At 43.7% G+C, this 20,170-nt stretch overlaps 3 protein-coding genes across 10 annotated transcripts; 1 reads left to right on the top strand and 2 right to left on the bottom strand.

The window, feature by feature from the left end:
• Positions 1–1,091: 1,091 nt before the first annotated feature.
• Positions 1,092–10,897, bottom strand: LOC124067807 (zinc finger protein 13-like). Of its 6 annotated transcripts, none has more exons than XM_046405438.1 (8): positions 10,561–10,897; positions 9,566–9,978; positions 8,772–8,899; positions 8,395–8,455; positions 3,466–7,007; positions 3,148–3,299; positions 2,866–2,983; positions 1,092–2,714 (listed from the first exon to the last, which is right to left on the bottom strand). In XM_046405438.1, the coding sequence occupies exons 5-8, from the start codon at positions 3,884–3,886 to the stop codon at positions 1,720–1,722; spliced, it is 1,686 nt and encodes a 561-aa protein (XP_046261394.1). In that variant the 5' UTR covers positions 3,887–7,007; positions 8,395–8,455; positions 8,772–8,899; positions 9,566–9,978; positions 10,561–10,897; the 3' UTR covers positions 1,092–1,719. The 6 variants fall into 6 exon arrangements, with proteins under 6 accessions (XP_046261394.1, XP_046261396.1, XP_046261395.1 ...); XM_046405440.1 differs by having other exon boundaries at positions 3,148–3,230; XM_046405439.1 differs by having other exon boundaries at positions 3,148–3,266; positions 10,561–10,896.
• Positions 10,898–13,090: 2,193 nt separating this feature from the next.
• Positions 13,091–14,518, bottom strand: mif (macrophage migration inhibitory factor). The gene is made up of 3 exons (XM_046406711.1): positions 14,324–14,518; positions 13,510–13,682; positions 13,091–13,354 (listed from the first exon to the last, which is right to left on the bottom strand). The coding sequence occupies exons 1-3, from the start codon at positions 14,429–14,431 to the stop codon at positions 13,288–13,290; spliced, it is 348 nt and encodes a 115-aa protein (XP_046262667.1). The 5' UTR covers positions 14,432–14,518; the 3' UTR covers positions 13,091–13,287.
• A 16-nt stretch (positions 14,519–14,534) lies between these two features.
• si:dkeyp-121d2.7 (zinc finger protein 568) lies at positions 14,535–19,695 on the top strand. 3 transcript variants are annotated; one of them, XM_046406707.1, is made up of 5 exons: positions 14,535–14,554; positions 15,519–15,841; positions 17,059–17,351; positions 17,944–18,055; positions 18,200–19,695. In XM_046406707.1, exons 1-5 carry the CDS (start codon positions 14,550–14,552, stop codon positions 19,243–19,245), a joined length of 1,779 nt encoding a protein of 592 aa, XP_046262663.1. In that variant the 5' UTR covers positions 14,535–14,549; the 3' UTR covers positions 19,246–19,695. The 3 variants fall into 3 exon arrangements, with proteins under 3 accessions (XP_046262663.1, XP_046262665.1, XP_046262664.1); XM_046406709.1 differs by lacking the exon at positions 14,535–14,554 and adding an exon at positions 14,601–14,982 and having other exon boundaries at positions 15,518–15,841; XM_046406708.1 differs by lacking the exon at positions 14,535–14,554 and adding an exon at positions 14,602–15,017 and having other exon boundaries at positions 18,200–19,694.
• The last annotated feature ends 475 nt before the right edge of the window (positions 19,696–20,170 follow it).

Raw genomic sequence — 20,170 nt, 5'->3', positions numbered from 1 at the left:
GGGGGAGACAGATGCAGGTGACCCTTGGGGGAGGGGAGGTCACTGAATGTAAGCAAACCTAAGACTCAGCAGCCTGGGGAATACATGGGCACAGCTTGGCTGAGCCTCGTTCAGCTGTTGAGAATGTGTGTGTGAAAGGGAGAGTGAGAGACGGGGACGGGTGTCTCATCGACCTCCACACATCCCACATGCTCAAGACATTTTTACGTAGGCCGTTGTGGAAGTGATTGGGCACAAAGACCATCTTTACTCTGTGTAAAAATACATTCCAAAGCTAAGATGAGGCAAACTAACTGAGTGTGTATTTTCCCCAAGATCATACAGACATAAAGACAGTGAACTCCTTGCCGAGCTATAATTGTTAACACAACGATTAAATTTCACGCTACAAACGCTGTAACTTTGGCAGATACCCACTTGATTTGGCTCAACTCAGGCTGCTGAGGTGGCATGACAGTGGATCCTGTATCCCTCCGCTTCAACTGAAATCGCATTGGGAAGAAATGTTTTCAGGGCCAATGCAGAGAGGAGGAACAACTGCAGGGACTGAAGATTAAGCATGCATAAGGGTATATGAATGCTGTTTCATAAATTTTAACTTATCATTCAAGGAAAATGGACTAAGGTAAAACTGGCATGGTACAGTCAAATGTGATTTCTAAAAAAGAAAAAACTGCCCACACTTTACACACACTCACACTAACACACAAACCAAACTGGAAAATACATCGTACAGATAAATAAAGTAACCCGCTGACTTACATACACACAGTTCGATTTTGCCTTATAAAGCACATGCTCAAAGACCACGAAAGAGATGGCATGATGACACAAGTGCATACATCAGGGGAAAATCTGAAAATAGAGGACACACATAAACATGCTGAGAGCAACACTCCTATCAAAAATCTATTTTCCATGCTGCCCAAAGCCATTCCCATCAATCTTTTGTACACTGACACTGCCCCCTGATGTCTAACAAAGCACGGTGCAACAATATAAGATCATACTGTACACTGCACTGATGTCTCAGGCTGGTGAGGACAAACAGTTTGCAGATTGGTGTATTATTTAACTTTGCAAAAACAGAATGGAAAAGCACAGATCTTCTTTAATAACACAATTGGGTACTTGCTCCATTAACACATTTCCATTTTACACACGATCAAAATCAAAGTTTGAGGAGATAGTAAAGTGAAGGAAGAGACATGCTATCCTACGACTGCATGCCACATGTCTAAATCTAATACCAACTAGACATTCTTCACTTTATGAAAAATATTATTTTGCAATTCTTTCAATTCGAGTAATAAAAATGCATTCAGACATTCAATAACTTTTCACTGATAGGGAAGAACATCACTGGAAGATTGGGTCACCCTGAAGAAAAATTCTTGTCTTTACGACAATAGCCAATATTTCTTATTAAATGGTGATTATGTCCCATTCACAGTACAGATAAACTCAAATCTCTCCCTTTAAAGTGTGACCCATAATTCCAATATTTAATAATTTGAAAATAAAATTGGCACTCAAATAAAGTATACTTTGACCATGTACAACATCAAAACAATTAAAACAAAATCCCTAAATACTTACTGTTCAGTAATACGTTTATGAGAGTCAAAACAGGCAGTCCTGAAACAAGTTCCTACTTCAAGTTTCCTATGTTGCAAACAACACTAAAGTGCAGAACCATAATTTTTTTTTTTAACGTTTTCAAATGGGATTGGGGACAATGTCGGCCTCCTGCTGATCATCCATATAGTAGGGATCTCCTTGATGGACTCTGTGATTGTGCACCCTCAGGTTCCCCCTGTGGGCAAATCTCTTCCCACACTCTGTGCAAGCAAAGGGCCTCTTCCCCATGTGAACGTCCCGTTGGTGGGCTCTCAAGTTCCCGCTGCGGGCAAATCGTTTACCACACTGCGCGCAGCCAAAAGGCCGCTCCCCTGTGTGTGTGCGAGTGTGCACAGTAAGCTCAGAGGGAGTGAGGAAGCTCTTGTCGCAAAACTGACAAGGATGCAGTCTGACTCCAGTGTGGCGTAAAAGGTGTCTGCGCTGGTGGGAGGGGTAGGTAAAACACTTGGTACAGTATGGACAGGTGTAAGGTCGTCCACTCCCTCCACCAGGAGCTGCAGGGTGGCTGAGATTGTTTGTATGTCGCAGCGTGAGTGACTGTGAATTAGGCTGTGGTCGGAGAGGGTCTCTGTTGCCAAAAGATGTGACCCGCCGTGTGTGATTGTTGGGGCCTCTCCCACCCCTATCGTCTCTGGGTCTCCACGATGATTGACCTGTGGGGGCTTGGGGTGGAACTTGCCGAGCCCCCCTCTGGCCCTCGCCCTGGCCCTGCACGGAGTTCTGATTGGAGCTCTGGTTCTCGGGCTCCTGGTCCAGGAAAGGGAAAGAGCCATCGTCATCTTCGTTACTGGTCTCGTCAGAGCCAAAACCAGGTCGGAAGCACGATGCGTCTGTGCAAGTGCTGCTGGTAGCTTGACCAGAGCAGCTGGTGCCATCTGCCTGAGAGTTCTCCAGGCGGGGCACCCCACCTCGTGTGGTGTCCAACCCTGGTAACCACTCTCCTGGTTGAGCTAGACTTGGATCAGGCCTGGGAGAGCAACGCCCACTCTGGGAGATGGACAGAAAAGGGGTGGAGGCTTGATCCTGGAGGAGTCTGTGGTCTGTACCGCGGCTACCCGGGTCCCAATGGGACACTGCAGAGAAATTTGGGGAGAAAGTACAATTCAAAAGCACATTCAAAAATCAAAAATAAAACAACCTTAAAATAGCCTTGCTAGAGCAAGCACATCTTACTATAGCACTGAAATTACTAAACAGTGGGAAAACAATGTAGTAACTTCTTACATTTGGCCTTGGCTTGAGTAGCAGACAGGGTATCCATCTGCCTCTGGACCACAGTAGCAAGGCATCCCTCTGTGGCTTGGACTTCAACAGACCCCAGGGAAAGCCGAGATCCAGAACGCTGTGAAAAAAATAAGACAGACGGATGTTTAAGGAGCAGACAAGCCAATAGCAAGGCACGGTGCAAATCACACCTTGTGTTGGCCATTCAGAAATTATAAAGGCCGAATTATTTCTGTTTTGGGGCCAACTTTTGAATCATGGAGAGGCAGGACTGGTTCTGACCTCATGCTTTACTGAAGTTCCATCCTGGCCCGTGACCTCCTGTTTCAGCCCGCTGAGGCTCTGACTGAGTCCTTCCACTGGGTCTGAATGAGAGGACACATCCTTTTCCACACTCAGTCCTGTGCAAGAGGAGTGTGATAAAACCTCTGGTGCTAATCAATGTGTTGATGGAGAAAAAAGGTTAACCTTTATGCAAAATGGTTTTATCCCCACGCACCCATGTAAGGGAGAAGCATACATAGACACAGCCTAAGACACAAGATTATTTTAGACTATCAGCATACTGTGTGTCCACTCTAAGTCTTACTTGGATATTACCTGATCCAGTCAGGCTCTGCTGTCTCAAGCTGCCCTCTCTGTCTCCTGATGACATCTCTGCTTCCTCGCTAAGTCCACCCTTCGCCTTCTGCCTCCTCTCGACCTTCTCCAGCTTGCCACGGAGGATGGAGATCTCCTCTGCTTTATGCGCTAGCTCCGCTTGTTGTTCACACAGGCTGCTCTCAAAGATCTTGGCGATCTCGCACACTGCGGCTGCCAGTAGCGAGTCCATGACGGTGGCCAGTTGAGCGTGGAAAGCACTCCTCACAGACTCCATTGTTCTTTGATTCAGTGATGTTGTCTTATTGTGAACAACTGCTTGACACCGCCGTTTTCCTCTATGGCTGGCGTCCAGAGGCAGTTGAGGAACGATGCGGCTACCACTATACACTCCTCTGCCCTGGCATCTATGAACTGCCATGAGATGTTGCCATGCTAAGTAGCTACGCAGTTTCCAACAGCGCCTGCCGCAGCGATTTGCTTTTAAAACCCCGTCTCTTTGTGGTTGAATATCTCAGGACAGACAACCCGTGCGACGCTTCAATCAAGCTCAATAGAAGCTATGGTGTCCAGACAGTCTGTTTTACCCTGCATGCTAACGCTACCGTTTTAAGTTATTCAGCGATGACAAGCAATCCGGTGAAATGGGGAGAGCCAGGTGGCATAGTACATAAACACAGCCAGCCTATAGCTATATGACTGGCTCTTCAAAACAGATTTGAGAAAAGTCGATGCTGTCGGTATTCGCTAGTGTAACGATATGTTAGTTAACATTACCGACAGCTAACGTATAAACAGGGGGACAAACGAAGCGCAGCCAGTCCTAGGCTAGCCTGTCATAGCTAGCACTCAAGCTACATATAAAGAGGCAATTTAAATAGACAAAGATACAGGTCGATAATGCCTTTGGACCGCCGTTGGCCAGATATATTCACTGGCTGACATGAAATCCATGAAACCGTTTGAGTCACATTCAAAGATGCGGCGACTCGTTCTCCAGCTAGCAGCTATGATGTGATAATTATTGCAAGTCTCGCGATAAGAAAAGTGAGCGCTCCCGGTTGGATATATATATGTATATACATATACGCGCCGATCAACCACCACATTAAAACCACTTACAGGTCAAGAAAAGCATGTCATCAGTTTACAATGCAATGTTCTGCCGGGAAATCTCGAGCTCTGGCAATCACGTGGATGTTCTCTGACACACACCATCCATCTAACATTGCAGATCAGTATTTAGGACCAGCCTGCAGACTCCCCAGGTCCCAACCTGAATGAGAATTTGTGGGATGTACCCGGAGGCCCCACCCTGAACGCACGGGTCCAACATTTTGAACACAAAATACCCCCAGAGGTCCTGTGTCACTTCCCCCTGACAGGTCAGAGCTGTTTTGGAACAAGGGGGACCTACATTATATTAAACAAGTGGTTATAATGTTGCGGCTGATCAGTGTATACAATACATATAAATGGACTAGCACCACTACCGTAACACTTTTATAGAAATTAAATTCAATAAAATGATTTTCTGACTTGTTTCAGAACTCAAACATCATATGAAGTTATTTTACAGGATAACCAAAACATTTTGCCCAGCAAAAAACATTCAGCAATCATAAAGCCCTGTCCAAAAGTCTGACTCAATAACCAAGCACACCAGCAGAGACCCCCAGATGCTCTGAAAGACAGAGTGATGCAGTTTCTCAAATCCTGCTAAAACTTTTGGACTTCATAACACAATGTGTGAGCTGTCATAAGAGCAAACATAGACAAAGATGTATACATTTAGTTTCATTAGACACAACGAGGTTTTGATGAGATATTGTATGCTGCAAGATTTTTAACAAATAAAGATCTTCTTACACAGCTACTTTCTCAGTAAGTATTAGACCCTTGCAGTCATTTTTTTATTACAGTACAGTACAAGAGCAGGTCTGCTTTAAAGCAACGTTGGATTAAACAAGTACTTCAATGAAAAAACAAAAACACATTTTTCAATTTTTTTCCACTTTGTTTCTTGCTTTGGATTTCCTCATAGAATTAAATATATCACAACTTGTGTTGGTATCACAACAAGTAATCTACTGCTCATCCCTTTACAACCTTGGAAGAACAATCGAACTTGGTGGTGGACAGGACCCCTTCGTACACAGACAGGCACTCTGTTTTATAACTTTAAAACCCCGATATCAATCAGTAAGTGCATAAATGCCAACATCCAGCATTTCGGTGTCCACAAACAGGTGACGCTAACTGTATACTGGCTTATAAATGGCGGCCCATATGGTTCCTAAGGCGTCCTTCAGTGACGAAGCCTTTCCCACAAACCTTGCAGAAATGAGGGCAGTCCCTGTGATATTTAAACACATGACTATCATACCTCATTTGTGAGGGGAATTTCCTCTCACACTTTTCACACTGGATAGCAGGATTGCCGCATTTTTTTTTATGCAAGCTAAGCTGTCCACCAAAACGAAACTTTGCAGGACAACGGTCACATTTGAGGGGCTTCTCCCCCGTGTGGATGCGAAAATGTTCAATCAGCAGGTATTTGTTTCTCATGTGCTTCTGACACAATAAGCAGGTGAAACCATTAGCACACTGTGTGCCCATTGTTTGCCATCTTGGGACACGCTGTCTCCCTGGATTGCCTTCTTGGATTGTGTTTTTGCTAGGAGAAATCACATCCTCTTGAGTGTCTTCATTCACCTCTAAAGGCACAGTCCATGAAAGGCCTCCATTTGCCTCACTGGACTCCACCTGGTCTTTGTGCATTCTCGTTACGTGCAGTTTGAGTGACCGGTTAACATGAAATTTCTTTGGGCACAAGCTGCACGGAAATGGCTTTTCACCCGTATGAACACGCATGTGCTCTTTCATCCTGCGACATGAATGAAATGTCTTGTTGCACTGTAAGCAGGTGTGTTTTTTGGTGGATCCCTTTTTCTGGATAGATGATTCACAGCAATTACTAGAAGGTGTGCTTTCTGTGTTAAGGGTCATCTGTTTTTTTCTAAGTGCAGCTGCTTTTTCATTATCAAAGGACTGAGCTTTTGAGGAATCAGTGGACTGTGCTTTTTTTCCCAACAATTTCTTGAGTTTTGGACAATATGTTTTATGGCACTTAAGAACACTTGGAAAAGGGAACTCTCTTTTGCACCCTTGGCACCTCTTGTGTGATCGCACATGCACACTTCGGCCGAACAGTGTATCAAATTCCTTCTTACAAAACTTGCATAAGTATTTTTTTCTGTCATCACTTTCCGCCATCTCCTGTTCTTTGGACTTGGATTCAGCTGTTGTGATTTTCCCTTCCTCTCTTTTACTCTTTGGTGTATTTTCGTGCTCTTTTTCTGGTGAATTTCTCCTTCCTCTTCTAAGACCCGTTAGTCTGCCCATTTGGTTGCTACAATCTTGTTTTGTGTTTTGGAGCAATATTTTCATGTTGTTCCTTACTGGTGGACGTCGAGTTGCTTGCTCATGCTTTGGTGTACTTCTGCCTTGAGTTTGTTTGTGTCTTTCCTTTAATGAGGAACCTGTGTAAAACATTGGGAAAAAAAAAATCAACTGTTACCCATTGAAAAAGGAAAGATGACATGAACATAATAAACCAAAATGTTACAAAATGATTTAATAAGATGATCAGGGCAACAAGAAATAAATGATTTGTACAAAACTGAACTTGTAAAATACAAATATGAAGATGTGATGTTTAAAATCTATTCAGCCACATTTAAACTCATAATGTGAGTATGCTCCAATTGTTCAACCACCGACAGCTATCACCCGATATTTGTCCTAAATAGTTGGCTTGCTCTCTACAAAGACTCGGAGCCTATCAGATAAATATGCGAGACAGTTTCTTAATGCGTCAAATAAGCCACTGTGGACTGTAGGACTTGAAAGGCGTCCTGTTGTCCCTCAGCTGGGGATAACAGAAAATATGTTTAGGACAAACAGACTATTGCTTAGTGAATGACAAACTCAACTGAGTACTGACCACAACGGAGCACGTGTTAGCGCTCTGGGATTTGATCAGGCTAAAGCAGCTAACAGCTAATGGAGCGAATAGCTTACAGTGAAGCTTAGCACACAGCTGGAGTTTCTTTTCAAAGGAACATGAACCATTAAACAGTGAACTGCAGTTTAATGTGCAAACATAACAAGTTTATAGAAAATAAATGTACTAAAGTACTTGAGCTGAGTACAGTTTGGTGGTAAAAGTACTTATATCAGTATCCACTTTACCAAACTCCTGTCAGAGATGAAAATAACCAGATCCAAGCACTGACCAAAATGCAGAGTAGTGACTCCAAGGCAGAGAGACCTCAGTACAAAGACTGAGATAACTTGGAATATCTTCAGTTATTCTTAATTCTTTTTCACAGTGTCAATCAGTTTTAAACCTATTCCTTTGGGTTGAACAGATAAAACAATTTTCTCAACACTTTAAAAGTTTTTTTATTATGCCAATAATACCTGACAACGATAGATGATGGTAAAGTAAAGAGACAACATTTTAATTGGTGATAGACATCAGCCCAGCAATCTGCAATCAGCTCATTTAAATAGTTGATTTACCTAATTAAAAGTGCTGATAAACTTTCATGATGGTGCAGTGGTTAACACTATCACCTCATAGCAAGAGGGTTTCAGGTTCGAATCCTGGTCTGGACCCTTCTGTGTGGAGTTTGCATGTTCTCCCTGTGCCTGCGTGGGTTTTCTCCGGGTACTCCGGCTTCTTTCCACAGTCCCAAAAACATGCACATTAGGTTAACTGGCTACTCTACATTGTGTTGGTCCTGCGACTGACTGGCAAGCAGTCCAGGGTGTACCCCACCTCTCGCTCGTAGTTGGCTGGGATAGGCTCCTGGACATTATAGAATGGACATTAATGAATTAATAACAGAGAATGAAACTCACCTCTCCTTGATCTCCTGCTATCTTTCTTTTGCTGGTGGGACTCAATGTCATGGTTCTCCATCTAAAATGCAAATATACTGGTTACATCTCCAAGGATTAAAAATACAAGATACAAAGAAAACCGGTACAGGCATAGCTGTGCTGTGCTCTACATAAGCAGCAATATACAAATGAACTCTCTGGATGCCTCACTGACTTGCTTCTGATTGAGAAAGAAATTAACTATCTGATCTTGGTGGTGTTGTTGTAACACCATATGGCGACAACTTTTGCGGCCTGCTTCTTCAAACAACATAACTATCATGTAGTCATCATCAGATTTCTCTGCTGGTTTATGATGCTAAACCAGATCTGGATTTTACCCTTCAGTTACACACCTCCTGCTTGATGACTGGAATGTGACACAGAGGAATGTACAGCTGGCGCAGTCTTACACTGGGACACGAGCTGTTGTCTTGTTTGGTAACAGTCTTGCTGCCCAGTGGAGCACACCATTCATCAGGTACTGCACAGACACATACACAAAGACACACACATGACATATATGTAAACCATATGTAATGTTTCCAAGACAGAGACTTTACTCAGGTGGGCCAGCCAGTGACTCATCTTAGCATTTTTTAAGTTTTGTATCCACTGAAAATGACACCATCCATGATCAATTCATGAGAGAGTGAAGGAAAAAGCAGGTAGCAAAGAGATAAAAGTAGACAAGTTTTGTCTTTGCAACAACTGTGCTCTTTTGACTGTTGCTGGATACTTTATGCTGAGCAAAAGTACAGTACCAAATGACTACTAATTATAAAGATTACTTGTTGCCCCTTGTTAACTTATTATCCATCTCTTGAAAACAAAAACAATCTGACAATACCAGCATTGTTTCAAATGCTTCCTAGCAAAATTAGTTAATTTGTGCATATATGTATTTGTATTTGTACATAATCTATTTTTAGCATTTATTTTTACTTGATATCTTTTACTATTTGTTAGTGTCAAAGAAACACAGTTAAATCCATACTAATTAAGTGATACCAAACAATAAAACCACTGTGTAGGCTGACCAGAGGTTCTCTCTACTGGTAGGTCTCCTAACAATACTGACTTTATTTAATCATAGAATGTCTAAAGCAGCTTCTTTTGGCAAATTATTCACCTACTTCAAAAACCATACCTTCAAAAACAATCTCAGGTACATCAGCAGTTGGTCCAGAGACGTTCACAACATCTTTAGGCTCTCTTTGCAATTCATTCATCTGAGTTTTATTCACCTCAGCTCCTCTCTCATGTCCCCACTCGCGCTCTCTTAGTGTGATCTCTGTTCCCTGTAACATTATTTTAAGTTGAGCAATCTCTTCTCCCTTTTGCACCAACTCCCTTTGATGGTCATGTAGGCTCTTCTCAAAGATCTTCATTATTTCAAGCATGGCCCTCCTCAGGACCGAGTCCATGGTTGCAGCCAACTGGGCCCTGAATTCTCTTGCCAGATAGTCGGACATCTTTGAAGATGGCTGACAGCAGCTTAGAGATGTCCTCGATCAGAAAGTCTTGTGTGATGCTGTCGGCTACTACTCCTTCACTTAACTCCTATACAAAAAGATAAGAGATCAGGTTAGCGCTAACTACTAATCAGCTACAGATCGAGGCCTGCTCAGTATTTCATGACATGGGGTCACTTCAGCAGGGTCTAAGTTTGCTAAAACAGGACTCTAAACCACCAACCATCCAGGTGAAGGATGATCTGCCGATCCATTAATCAACCTGACTCCCTCACAGACCTAAAGTACGCAGCACCAAAACAATGTAGGGGTGGTATCGACTGAAGAATATTCAGTTCAGTTCAGTAACATGGCTATGACCGAATAATGTAAAATCCTCAGTAAAGTCTTGTTTAGTTTCCTTAAGGAGGATCATCTGAAACTAACTTAAGGCTGCGACGCTTAAATAAGTACACAGTTAACCAGCAATACCAGGGGTAACGGTGATTCTGCCGTTATTTAAAACAGCAGAAGGCGTTGCAATGACAAAACCTGCAAACGTATGTTACAATCTGGACAGTTAAGTAACGTTAACGTCACACATGGCGGGCAACCGACTGTATAGTTAGTAAATACCGACCACGGTTACACGGAGAGCTCCTGTAATTTGCATATGGTTATGAATGCTTACCAGCTTCGTCTGGCACGCAGAAAACCTATGATGTGAACAGTGAACCAGTTCATCCTTATTTTAAATTTAAATATTAGACCAGTCGTACTTTTCAGTTAGCCAACGTATAACAACACCGCTGAACTGTCTTTCTGCCATTTTCCCGACGGAAAGGTTACGCCACTCCTACGTCATCTCTCGCTGTAATGAGACTGCTGAAAACGCAATAAATTACCCCCTTATATTTGCTGTAACACTCAATATTTAAAAAACGCAAAATTAAAATGCAGCTGTTCGGATAGATGGAATAGGTGTATAACGTACAGTTCATGGTATAACAAATTTATTTTCCTTCGCGTATTAGCTTCTCTATTTTCTTTTCTTAGGATGGCGACGGAATGGCCCGCCATACTGTGCGTCTGATTGGATAACAATCTTTCAATTTACAACTGATGATTGGTTAAGGTTGGGCAACAATATCGGGGTAATCCAATCAGAGGCACTGTAATACGGATAACTGCGTCGTCATCCTAGGAAAAGAAACTCGGCAGCCCGTAGTATGCGATTGTGGTCGCATGTTACCATAGCAATCAAGCATGTACAAAACGTGCAGTTGTGAAGAAGCAGCCTGCAGAATCATATTTACTTCATATCCTTTTATTAATAAATAAATGTGTATAATTTCGCATCTGCTCCTCAAATTCCTGGGACAAGCTGGACACAAAATTACAATTACATAATACAGTGTTATCTTTGTTATTTAGACTATGAATTTTCCTTCACTGATATTCTTCGTAGACACTTCCAAAATAAAAAATAAATAAGTGATTCAATGAATAAATTAATAAGTCTTTAAATGCACAAATAAAATGATAATTTAAATAGAAAATTACACTGGCTGCACAATAAGAAGAATGTCATGAGAGCTCCTCAAACGTGAGGCCAAAATATCGTGATCGCCCCCTGGTGGCAGACTCCAGCACAGTCGTAAATACCTCTCTTTCAATGATATCAGAAAGAACACAGGCCAAACTAAAAACTGAAAATCCACTGTATAAATAAAAGTATTGGGATTGGATTGTCATTCGGGGATTGGGCTAGGCCCCTTACTTCACCATACCAAGACATTTTGCTGTAATGCTTACAACCTTATGGCAACAGTTTGGGGAAGACTCTTTCCTGTAATGGCATGACTGTGCCCCAGTGCACAAAGCAAGGTCCATATAGACATGGTTGGATGAGTTGGTGTTGAAGAACTTGACTGTCCCGCAGAGACCTTCAAACTTCAACCTCATCAAACACCTTTGAGATGAACTGAATCAGAGGCTGCCCTTGTGGGAAGCCTTCTCAGAAGAGTGGAAGCTTTTATGCAATGTTATCAAAGTCCCTGCTAGTGTAATGGTCAGATGCTCCAATACTTTTGTCTATATAGTGTACATATAAATTTTAGTTTAGATGGTTTCTAACATTTTAGGTAGTCCTTTACACGCTGATGTATGTTCAGGTGTTCATTTTTCTGTTCTTTTTCAGTCCAAGTGTTCATATGGACTGGTCACCAGTCATTCGCAAGGCTGACACACAAAGACAGACAACCACACACGCACACATTCACACCTGGGGCCAAATGTAGAGTAACCTATTAACCTAATGTGCATGTTTTTGGGATTGTGGGAGGAAGCCGGAGTACCCAGAGAAAAGCCACGCAGGCACAGGGAGAACATGCAAACTCCACACAGAAGGGCCCAGAATTGGGACTCAAACCTGGAGGCAACAGTGCTAACCACCGCACCACCGTGCCACCTGTTAATAAATACCTCAGAAAATTAAAGCAAAAACATCAATTTTGCATTTAAGGGCATATTAATTAATCATTTATTTTTTTATTCATTTTTGACTTTTGCAGTTTTGGTCCTCCATAAAATGTTTGTGGTGCAGAACATTATACTCATTGTTCAGTCAAAACAATCTGGATATGATCATAGTGGTTATTATCCATCCATACAGTGACTGCTAATAACCAATCTTGTGTATAATATGAGAATACTAAATAAGTATATTATTGCTCTATTTGTGAAATGATAAAAAGAAAAAAGTATTCTTGCCTCACTAATGTAAATAAATTTTCTATCAAGGCGAACATCACCCATTATGTCAATAAACACCAGGCAGCACTCGCAGGGCGTATCATGGTAAATCAAAGGTCAGCGGGCACTTTGCTGAAACAGAGAGGCTGTCAAGTTATCTGCACAGCAGTTAATTCACAGCTTCTCTGTCACTCTGACATCAACATGAATCTTTTCTCACTGAGCTGCCATTTTCTCATTGCACAGGTACAAATGAGAAAGTTAATGATGGCTGAATTCTATTTTGTTGCTTCTTTTTCATTGTCCCGGTCTTGTACATGTTTTTCCTATTAAGATAACATATCTATATAAAAGGTGTGGTATTTTCAACTGGGTGTTGTCCAGCGTTTTGTTTGCTTTCTTCTCTTTTCACAGAACAAAATGTACAGTATTTTTCAGGTTAGACAATCAATGAAAACAGAGATTAATTTATGTTCTTCAAGTTTCATTTTATTGCATTTAACTTGAAAAGCTAAATACTCCTGCTAAGTGCTTCTAAGCTAGTCATACTGTATACTGACCAGCTGATTACCAGATTACTTCATTATGCAGTTTTAAAAATTGTAGTGCAATTATGAAAATCATGGAATCATCTTTCATTTTAGTGTTTTTGAAGACTTTCATCTCAGGCAAAGGTTGTGCTGTTCCAGGCAACATTGGCTGCATCCAAGTCCACAAAGTTGATATAGATCCTGAAACAGACACAAGACAAACAGGTCAATGAGACTGGATGTTGGGCAAGAGCAGGCAAGGTACACAGGTTTCTGAGTCTGTATTTCTGTCACCATGTTAGCTTTGCTTCTCAAATTATGTGCATCACTGGGTGTTGTGTGTGCATGTTTTCCACCTGTCAGGAGAGATGCTCAGGTGCTTGTTGAGCAGTCCACACAGGAGCTTTGAGTATTGCTTGTTGTGAGCACTGCTGATCTTGCCAATGCTGTGCAGGAAGCAGAGTGCACAGGGGTCTCCCTTTCCTCCAAACATCATCATTTGGTCAGAGTTGACATGCACAGCAATGTACTGCAAGACAGAGATGCATCACTGATGTCAGCAAACACTGGGTGGATCAGTCGTCACTAGCGTTAGCCCAAATGAGACATTGTAGTTCTAAAGTTATAAAGGAGGACACATATTAAATATAAACTATCTTAATGTTTCAACAAAATGTTGTTAAATATTATTCTGTTTGGAAAATACTTTATTTAATGTATTTTAATGTATTATTATTATTACTATTATATTATGTTTTGCCAGAAAGTTTTAAATTCAAAGACATTTATCCAAAAATATTTTAAAACAACATTCAGTACTCACCATATAATTACAGAATGTCAGGTGCTTGTTAAAATCCCCAAATTCCCAGAAACATAGCTAAAAAAATATTGATTATCAGTCTGAACATGTTAAAAGATCAGCTTTTAACCTGTGGGTTTAGAGATCTGAGGCCGCTGATTGATCATCTACGCATTATAACATATTAACGTGTTTGTGTAATGATGCAACAGGCTCCCCTTACTCAGAGAAAAATATCTAGTTTTGAGAATGGAAATAAGGCTTTGTTGGTGCTGGTTTTACCCGCATAAAAAAAACCAATGAAGGCAGATTTTGCTTTACAGTGAAAATCAGGTTAGCGTAGATACCGCAGGAGTAAGGCTGCCTACCTGTGCAGGTTTGCCCATAGCTTTGGCGAGCTCCTCGGTGGCCTCAGACAGCAGGGCCGCGGGAACATCGCTTTTGGCCACGTTGGTGTTCACCACAAACATCGGCATGATGACTTCGGGGTATCTTATCTCTCCGTCACGAAACTGAGACGCGCGTCGGAATGCAACAAACAGCCGGAAGAAAGTAGGAAATACTTATCTTCCTCCCTCGGACAGCGTGCAGTGCATGAGGTAAAATGATCACAGCGCCTCCATTCATCCTGGAAGACATTTTTCTTGACGCGGGCTAAAGAAAACGCAAATCTAGTGGAAGCACACGTGCTTTTCTGTAGTTATCTCAGTGTTTACTTAAAAAAAAATAATCACAGCCACTGTTGAAATCAAGTTACCTACATAGTTACGAATTAAACAACATCCTGCGTTTATGTTTTTCCCGAGGTGCCGCAGCTCTTGAGTGTACGGTAATTACGGTACTGAGCATGCGCATTGTTCTCAGGCATCATTAAGCAGTGCTGAAGGAGGCGACGGAAAACAGTAACAGGGAGAGAGAGGGCAGAAGTTGGATGGTGCCTTCCTTTGTCACGGCGCCTCTGTGCTGTTAAACACCGGGCAAGCTAATCCGCGATCCGTGAAAGCATATCGCCTGTCGCCATTTCACGGCTGAGTTACTCCTCCAGATTTCATCTAACAAACGGTGCGTATACGAGGCTAAATTAGCCAGGCTGCTAGCACGATCACTTTCCACCGATACGGAGAGGTTGCTGCTCCTCCTTTGCGTTGACATTATTGCATGTTTATCTGTATTGTAAGTTATTACAATACCAGTTAACCTGATTTACATTGTATATTTGGATTTAAACTACAATATCGCTGTTGGGCTTTTTGAATAAACCAGCAATGTGGTCTTTAATTAGATGGTAACAGAGACGGAATAACCATAATGTTACTGTGGGGATCCACTGAGCCCTGTCACTCTTTACTACCGATATTATAAGATTTTTGACCTGCTAACTTGTAGCGACAAATGAAAGTTCATTTTTGTGGCTGATACTGTCTATATGGGAAAGCTTTGATGCACTTGCTATGAAATGGGTCCGACTGTGTGAAACTTTTGCGTTATCAGTGGCAAAACTGTTACATGTCACTCAAGACATGTTGGCTTGATAACATAAAACTGCTATCGAAACATCATCAGGTCCGAACCTGCCGTCAAGATGATGGAGGAGTCAGTGTCCACGTTTGAGACGCATCTGACGGCTGTCATGGACAGTCTGATCCGAGCGTCAGTCTGTGAGATCACCAAACTCTTCCAAGAGACGGTGAACGACTACCTGGTGGAGCTGTCCCTCAACAAGCGGGAGAACGAGGCTCTCAAACTGCGGCTGAGGCTCACCGAGAACAAGCTGAGGACCGAGCGCAAGTACGGGATGGGCTGGGCTGCCCATCGCCGCAACGCCGGACTGTCGGCGGCAGAGGAAGGAGCCGGAGGGCGGCAGAAACGAAAAGTTGAAGTGGCCCGTGAGTATTTCTTATGGCTTTGGGGTGGCTGTTTCTCACAACAACAACAACAACAACAAAACGACGTTTACATCACCTTCAGTTTGTATCACGTATAAAGCCGCCTTTTTTAATTAAATGGCAGCTCGTTGAAATATCTCAGAGCATGATTGTGTATTTTAAAATAGGAGAAACAGGGTTCTTGCTATGCAGTCAAGGCTTGTGAAGACGCACTTGTTTTGTTGGAAACCATCTGGCAGGAGCTGATCTCTCCCTCCCTCCTTCCTCTCTCCCTCGCTCCCTCCTCCCTTCCTCCTCCGCCTCCTCTTCATGTTCTCTCCCTCTGTCCTTCACCTCCCCCTCTCCTCTCTCTCTCTCTCGGCTGCATTCTGTCCCTCCCACTCCTCTGTGCTTTTGCACACTCTCTCCCTCCCTCCCTTCCTGCTTTGCTCCTCTCCCTCCCCCCACCTCCCTTACTTCTCTCTGTCTCTCTCCAACTCTACCTCCTCCCCTTCCCGCTCCTCTCTCCTTCACGCCCTCGCCTCCTTCCTCTCTCCCTGCCCCCACCACCTCCTGCTCTGTTCTCTCCTTCATCACGTTGCACACCCCCCTCCTTCTTTCCCTCCTTCCCTCCTCCACCTCCTCCACTCCTTTCCCACTCCTCTCCACCACCCTCATAATTACACACTTCCTCTCCACTTCCACTTCTCCTCTGTCTCTCCCTCTCCTCCCTCCACATTTTCATCCTCCTCTTTCTCCTTCAACACATCCTGCCTTTCCTCCTCCTCCACCTCCTCCTCCTCTCCCCAGCGGCCCCCACCAACTCCACTTGTCCCTCTCCTCTTTTCCTCTCTTACTTTACTCCTCCCTTTCACATGTTTTTCTCTCCTTCCTGCTCTCTTGTCTGTCCTTCTACGCCCCCTCTCTCCTCACTCATTCATCATGCTCACTTTTCCTCCTCCTCTCCCCTTCGTCTCCCTTCCCCCAATCTCTCTTCTGCTCCTGTTTCCTTCTGCCTCACTTCCCCCTGCTCCTCCTCCTCCTCCTCCCTCTTCTCCTTCATCTCTCTCTCCTGACCTCCCAATCATGTCCTCCCACTTATTTCTCTCCCCTTCATATTTCATTCTCTCTCCTTCCTGTCTCCCCATACCCTCCCTCTCTCCTGCCCTCCCTCCACACTTTCTCCTTCCCCTCTCACCTCCCTCCTACCCTTCTGCATCTTCCTCTCTTCTCCACAGGAGGCAAGTCAAAGAAGGGCCCGGCAGCAGCCTATGGCAAAGGCTGGCCTGGAGGTGTGTGGGAAGAAGGAGGAGGTGGCGGCGATGGTGGTGTTAGGGGAGGAGGAGGAGGAGGAGGAAGTGGAGGAGCTGTGGGGATGGTAGCAGGAGGAAGAGGGGGGAAGGAGGCCAGGGAGATGTACCTCATCCAGTTCCCCGGGGATGAAGAGGATGAGGGAGGGATGGTGGAGGACGAGGAAGGGGAAGGCAGCCTCAGCGTTGAGGGGGAGGAGACGGCCAACATCAAAGAGGAGGTGAGGGAGATGGGCTTTCTCAAAGGAGGAGGAGTAGGAGGAGAAAGTGGCACAGGATCTCTGCACTGCTCAGCAGCTTCATATAGAATGAAAAAGATTGTAGACTGAAAAAGACAGCGCTAATACAGAGAAACAGAGTTGTGCTGTTCTTGAGCCATCAAATCACTGCAGAGATGTAGTGGATAAAGGGAAGGCTATTGATTTGATATTTAGCTTCCAGAGGAGCCTTTTGAGTGGGACTCTACAAATCTCAAGTGCAGCAAGCTTTTGGATGGAAATACTCCTGGTTGAGATGAAAAGCTGTTTGCTATTCCACCACATGACCAAGTGGCAGGGCAAAGATCCACTCTTCACTTCTCCTCTGTGTTTGAATATTCAAAGCATGCAGGATATGATTCCAGCCTCCCAGGCAAGTAACTGGGAGGCTGGAATCATCAAGCTGTTGTTGATGGCTAATAATACAGTTTTAAAGAATTCTAACCAACATTATAACTTTATTCTCAGGCATATTGTAAACACATAAATTTGTAGGGTCACAATGTGTGATTTGTGGTGAATGTAAGTTAACGAACCATTTTGGTACTCAATGCAGTTCGTTCAAACAGAAGGCTATCAACCTGCCTCTCTCAGGCTAATTAAGGAGGCTTTGAAGATGGACCCACCCAACAAGAATGTCCACACTGGCTCCAGATCCCAGAATGAAGGTAATGAGGCCGGGTCACACTGGTTGAGGGATGTTGACCAACAGTTTAAAAAAAGTGATGATTGCGCTTTCTCTCTCTCTCTCTCTCTCTCTCTTTCTCTCTTTCTCTCTCTATTGCTTTTGTCATCCCCCTGTCTCTACTCAGGAGATTTGTCAGATCATCCTGCGACCCTTCATTCAGGAGAAAGAGAGGAGGAGGAGGAGGAGGATTGGGAGGTAGATTCAGCAGAGCCATTGGAAGGGGGCATGACCATGGATGAACTGAGGGGTCTGGAGTCAGCACTAAGGGCTGAGAGAGGCCGCGAGCAGGTTACCATGACGGCCTCTCAGCCTGTCAGCCCTGACTCTAAGAAAGTGCAAGGCAGCGAGATCAGCCTGCCCCCTAAGTACATTGGTCTTGATGGAATGGAGCAGGATGGAGAGTTGGAGCCTCAGCCACCCACCCTCCAGAGAGAGGAGCAGATAGGGCAAGGCAGGTCGAAGGATGCTGTTAGGGCTGGGGTGGAGTTAAGGTTAGGCTGGCCAAAGAAATTGAGAGAGGGTGACTCGACAGCAGTCATGACTGGAGAGGATGTGGTAGAGCTGGGAAAGTCAGAGCACCTGCCCCACCTGTCTGCTCCAGGGAGTGTTGGAGAGAGTGGAGGAGAAGAGGAAGGTGGTGGGGACCTGCTCCACTTCTGCCCACAGTGTGGAGGAGGCTTCACCTCAGACACTGAGCTGGAGGAGCACCCTTGTCCACTAGGTGGCTCTCAGTTACAGAGCAGTGGAGCAGAGGACAGTCTCTTCCCCTGTGCCCACTGTGGCAACACGTTCAGCCATGCATGGGCACTTAAGAACCACGAGTGCGCCTGTGCCGCCGAGCGGCCGCACTGCTGCGAAATCTGTGGGAAACGCTTCACGCACTCTCGCTCACTGGAACGGCATCATCTGGTGCACACAGGCGAGAGGCCACACCGGTGCCCTCAGTGTGGACGCACCTTTAGTCGTCTAGGAAATTTGGAACGTCACCAGCGGATTCACACGGGCGAACGTCCATACGGGTGTGAAGCGTGTGGAAAACGATTCAGTCGTGTGGAGTACTTAAAGAGACACCAGCTCATACACAACAGTGAAAAGGCAACACTCCAGTGCTCCAGCTGTGGAGGTGGCTTTAGTGATGTGGAACAACTGAAAAACCACCAGTGTTTTTAGAGCCTCTCCTTCGAATCTCTGATACAACTGGAAAGAAAAATCAGGATTTTGATGAACGTGGTAGAATTTAGGCGATGAATGTGACTGGTAGATGGTAATTTTATTCTCAGTGATATGGGGTTGCCTCTTGTTACACGCTAGTGGATAAGTTAATAAAGAAGGAAAATGTCCAGGGCTGACAGCAAGTTAGGTGTACATGCCGTTTTTCTACAGGACGAGAAGGAAAATCAATCTCAACTATTCAGCCATTTTAATTTTACGTGTTCTCATTTGTATGTACAAAGCTTCTACTTATTTATGATGATCAATACATTGTACTTTTTTGTCTTTTAATCAGTAATTCAAAGTAAAAGTTGATGCCCTTGTTTGTTTCTGACAATAAAACTGACATTTTGGTATTTTGTAAGTTTGTGTTTTGGTCATATCATGAAGAAATAAATATTTCAATTCATCAGAGGACTCCCCACCTTTTTTACTCTTGTTTTATGGGTTAGTGAACATGTTACAAAATTATATTGATATGTGGGAAATACTAATTTTGGAAGATCATATTTATCAGAAATATTCATTCTCAATTGTCAAGAGAGAGAGAACTGTGTGCAAGTGAACTGATTTCAACAAACAGCTTGTCACCCTGTTTTTACTGACACTGCCCTTTGAATAGACTGATTCATTCTCAGCCTCTCATAACCTCACATGCTGGCATCCATTTTGGGATCCACTGGCACAATCACTTCTGTTCCACTCATTTGTTCCCAGAGCAGCATATGTAGGAAAAATGGTTTCACTGACTCAAGAAGGCTGGTAATATGGGCAACAGTAGGTAGACTACATGTACTGTGCTGTTGATCCGTTGTGCTTCAGATTTACAAAGCATGAACCCATTGCAGAAAGTCCTGAATCTGTCGAAGCCTGCTTGCTGAAT

Source organism: Scatophagus argus, chromosome 12 (assembly GCF_020382885.2).
Source record: "Scatophagus argus isolate fScaArg1 chromosome 12, fScaArg1.pri, whole genome shotgun sequence".
Lineage (NCBI taxonomy): Eukaryota > Metazoa > Chordata > Actinopteri > Scatophagidae > Scatophagus > Scatophagus argus.
This window is presented reverse-complemented; position numbering and strand designations above follow the sequence as displayed.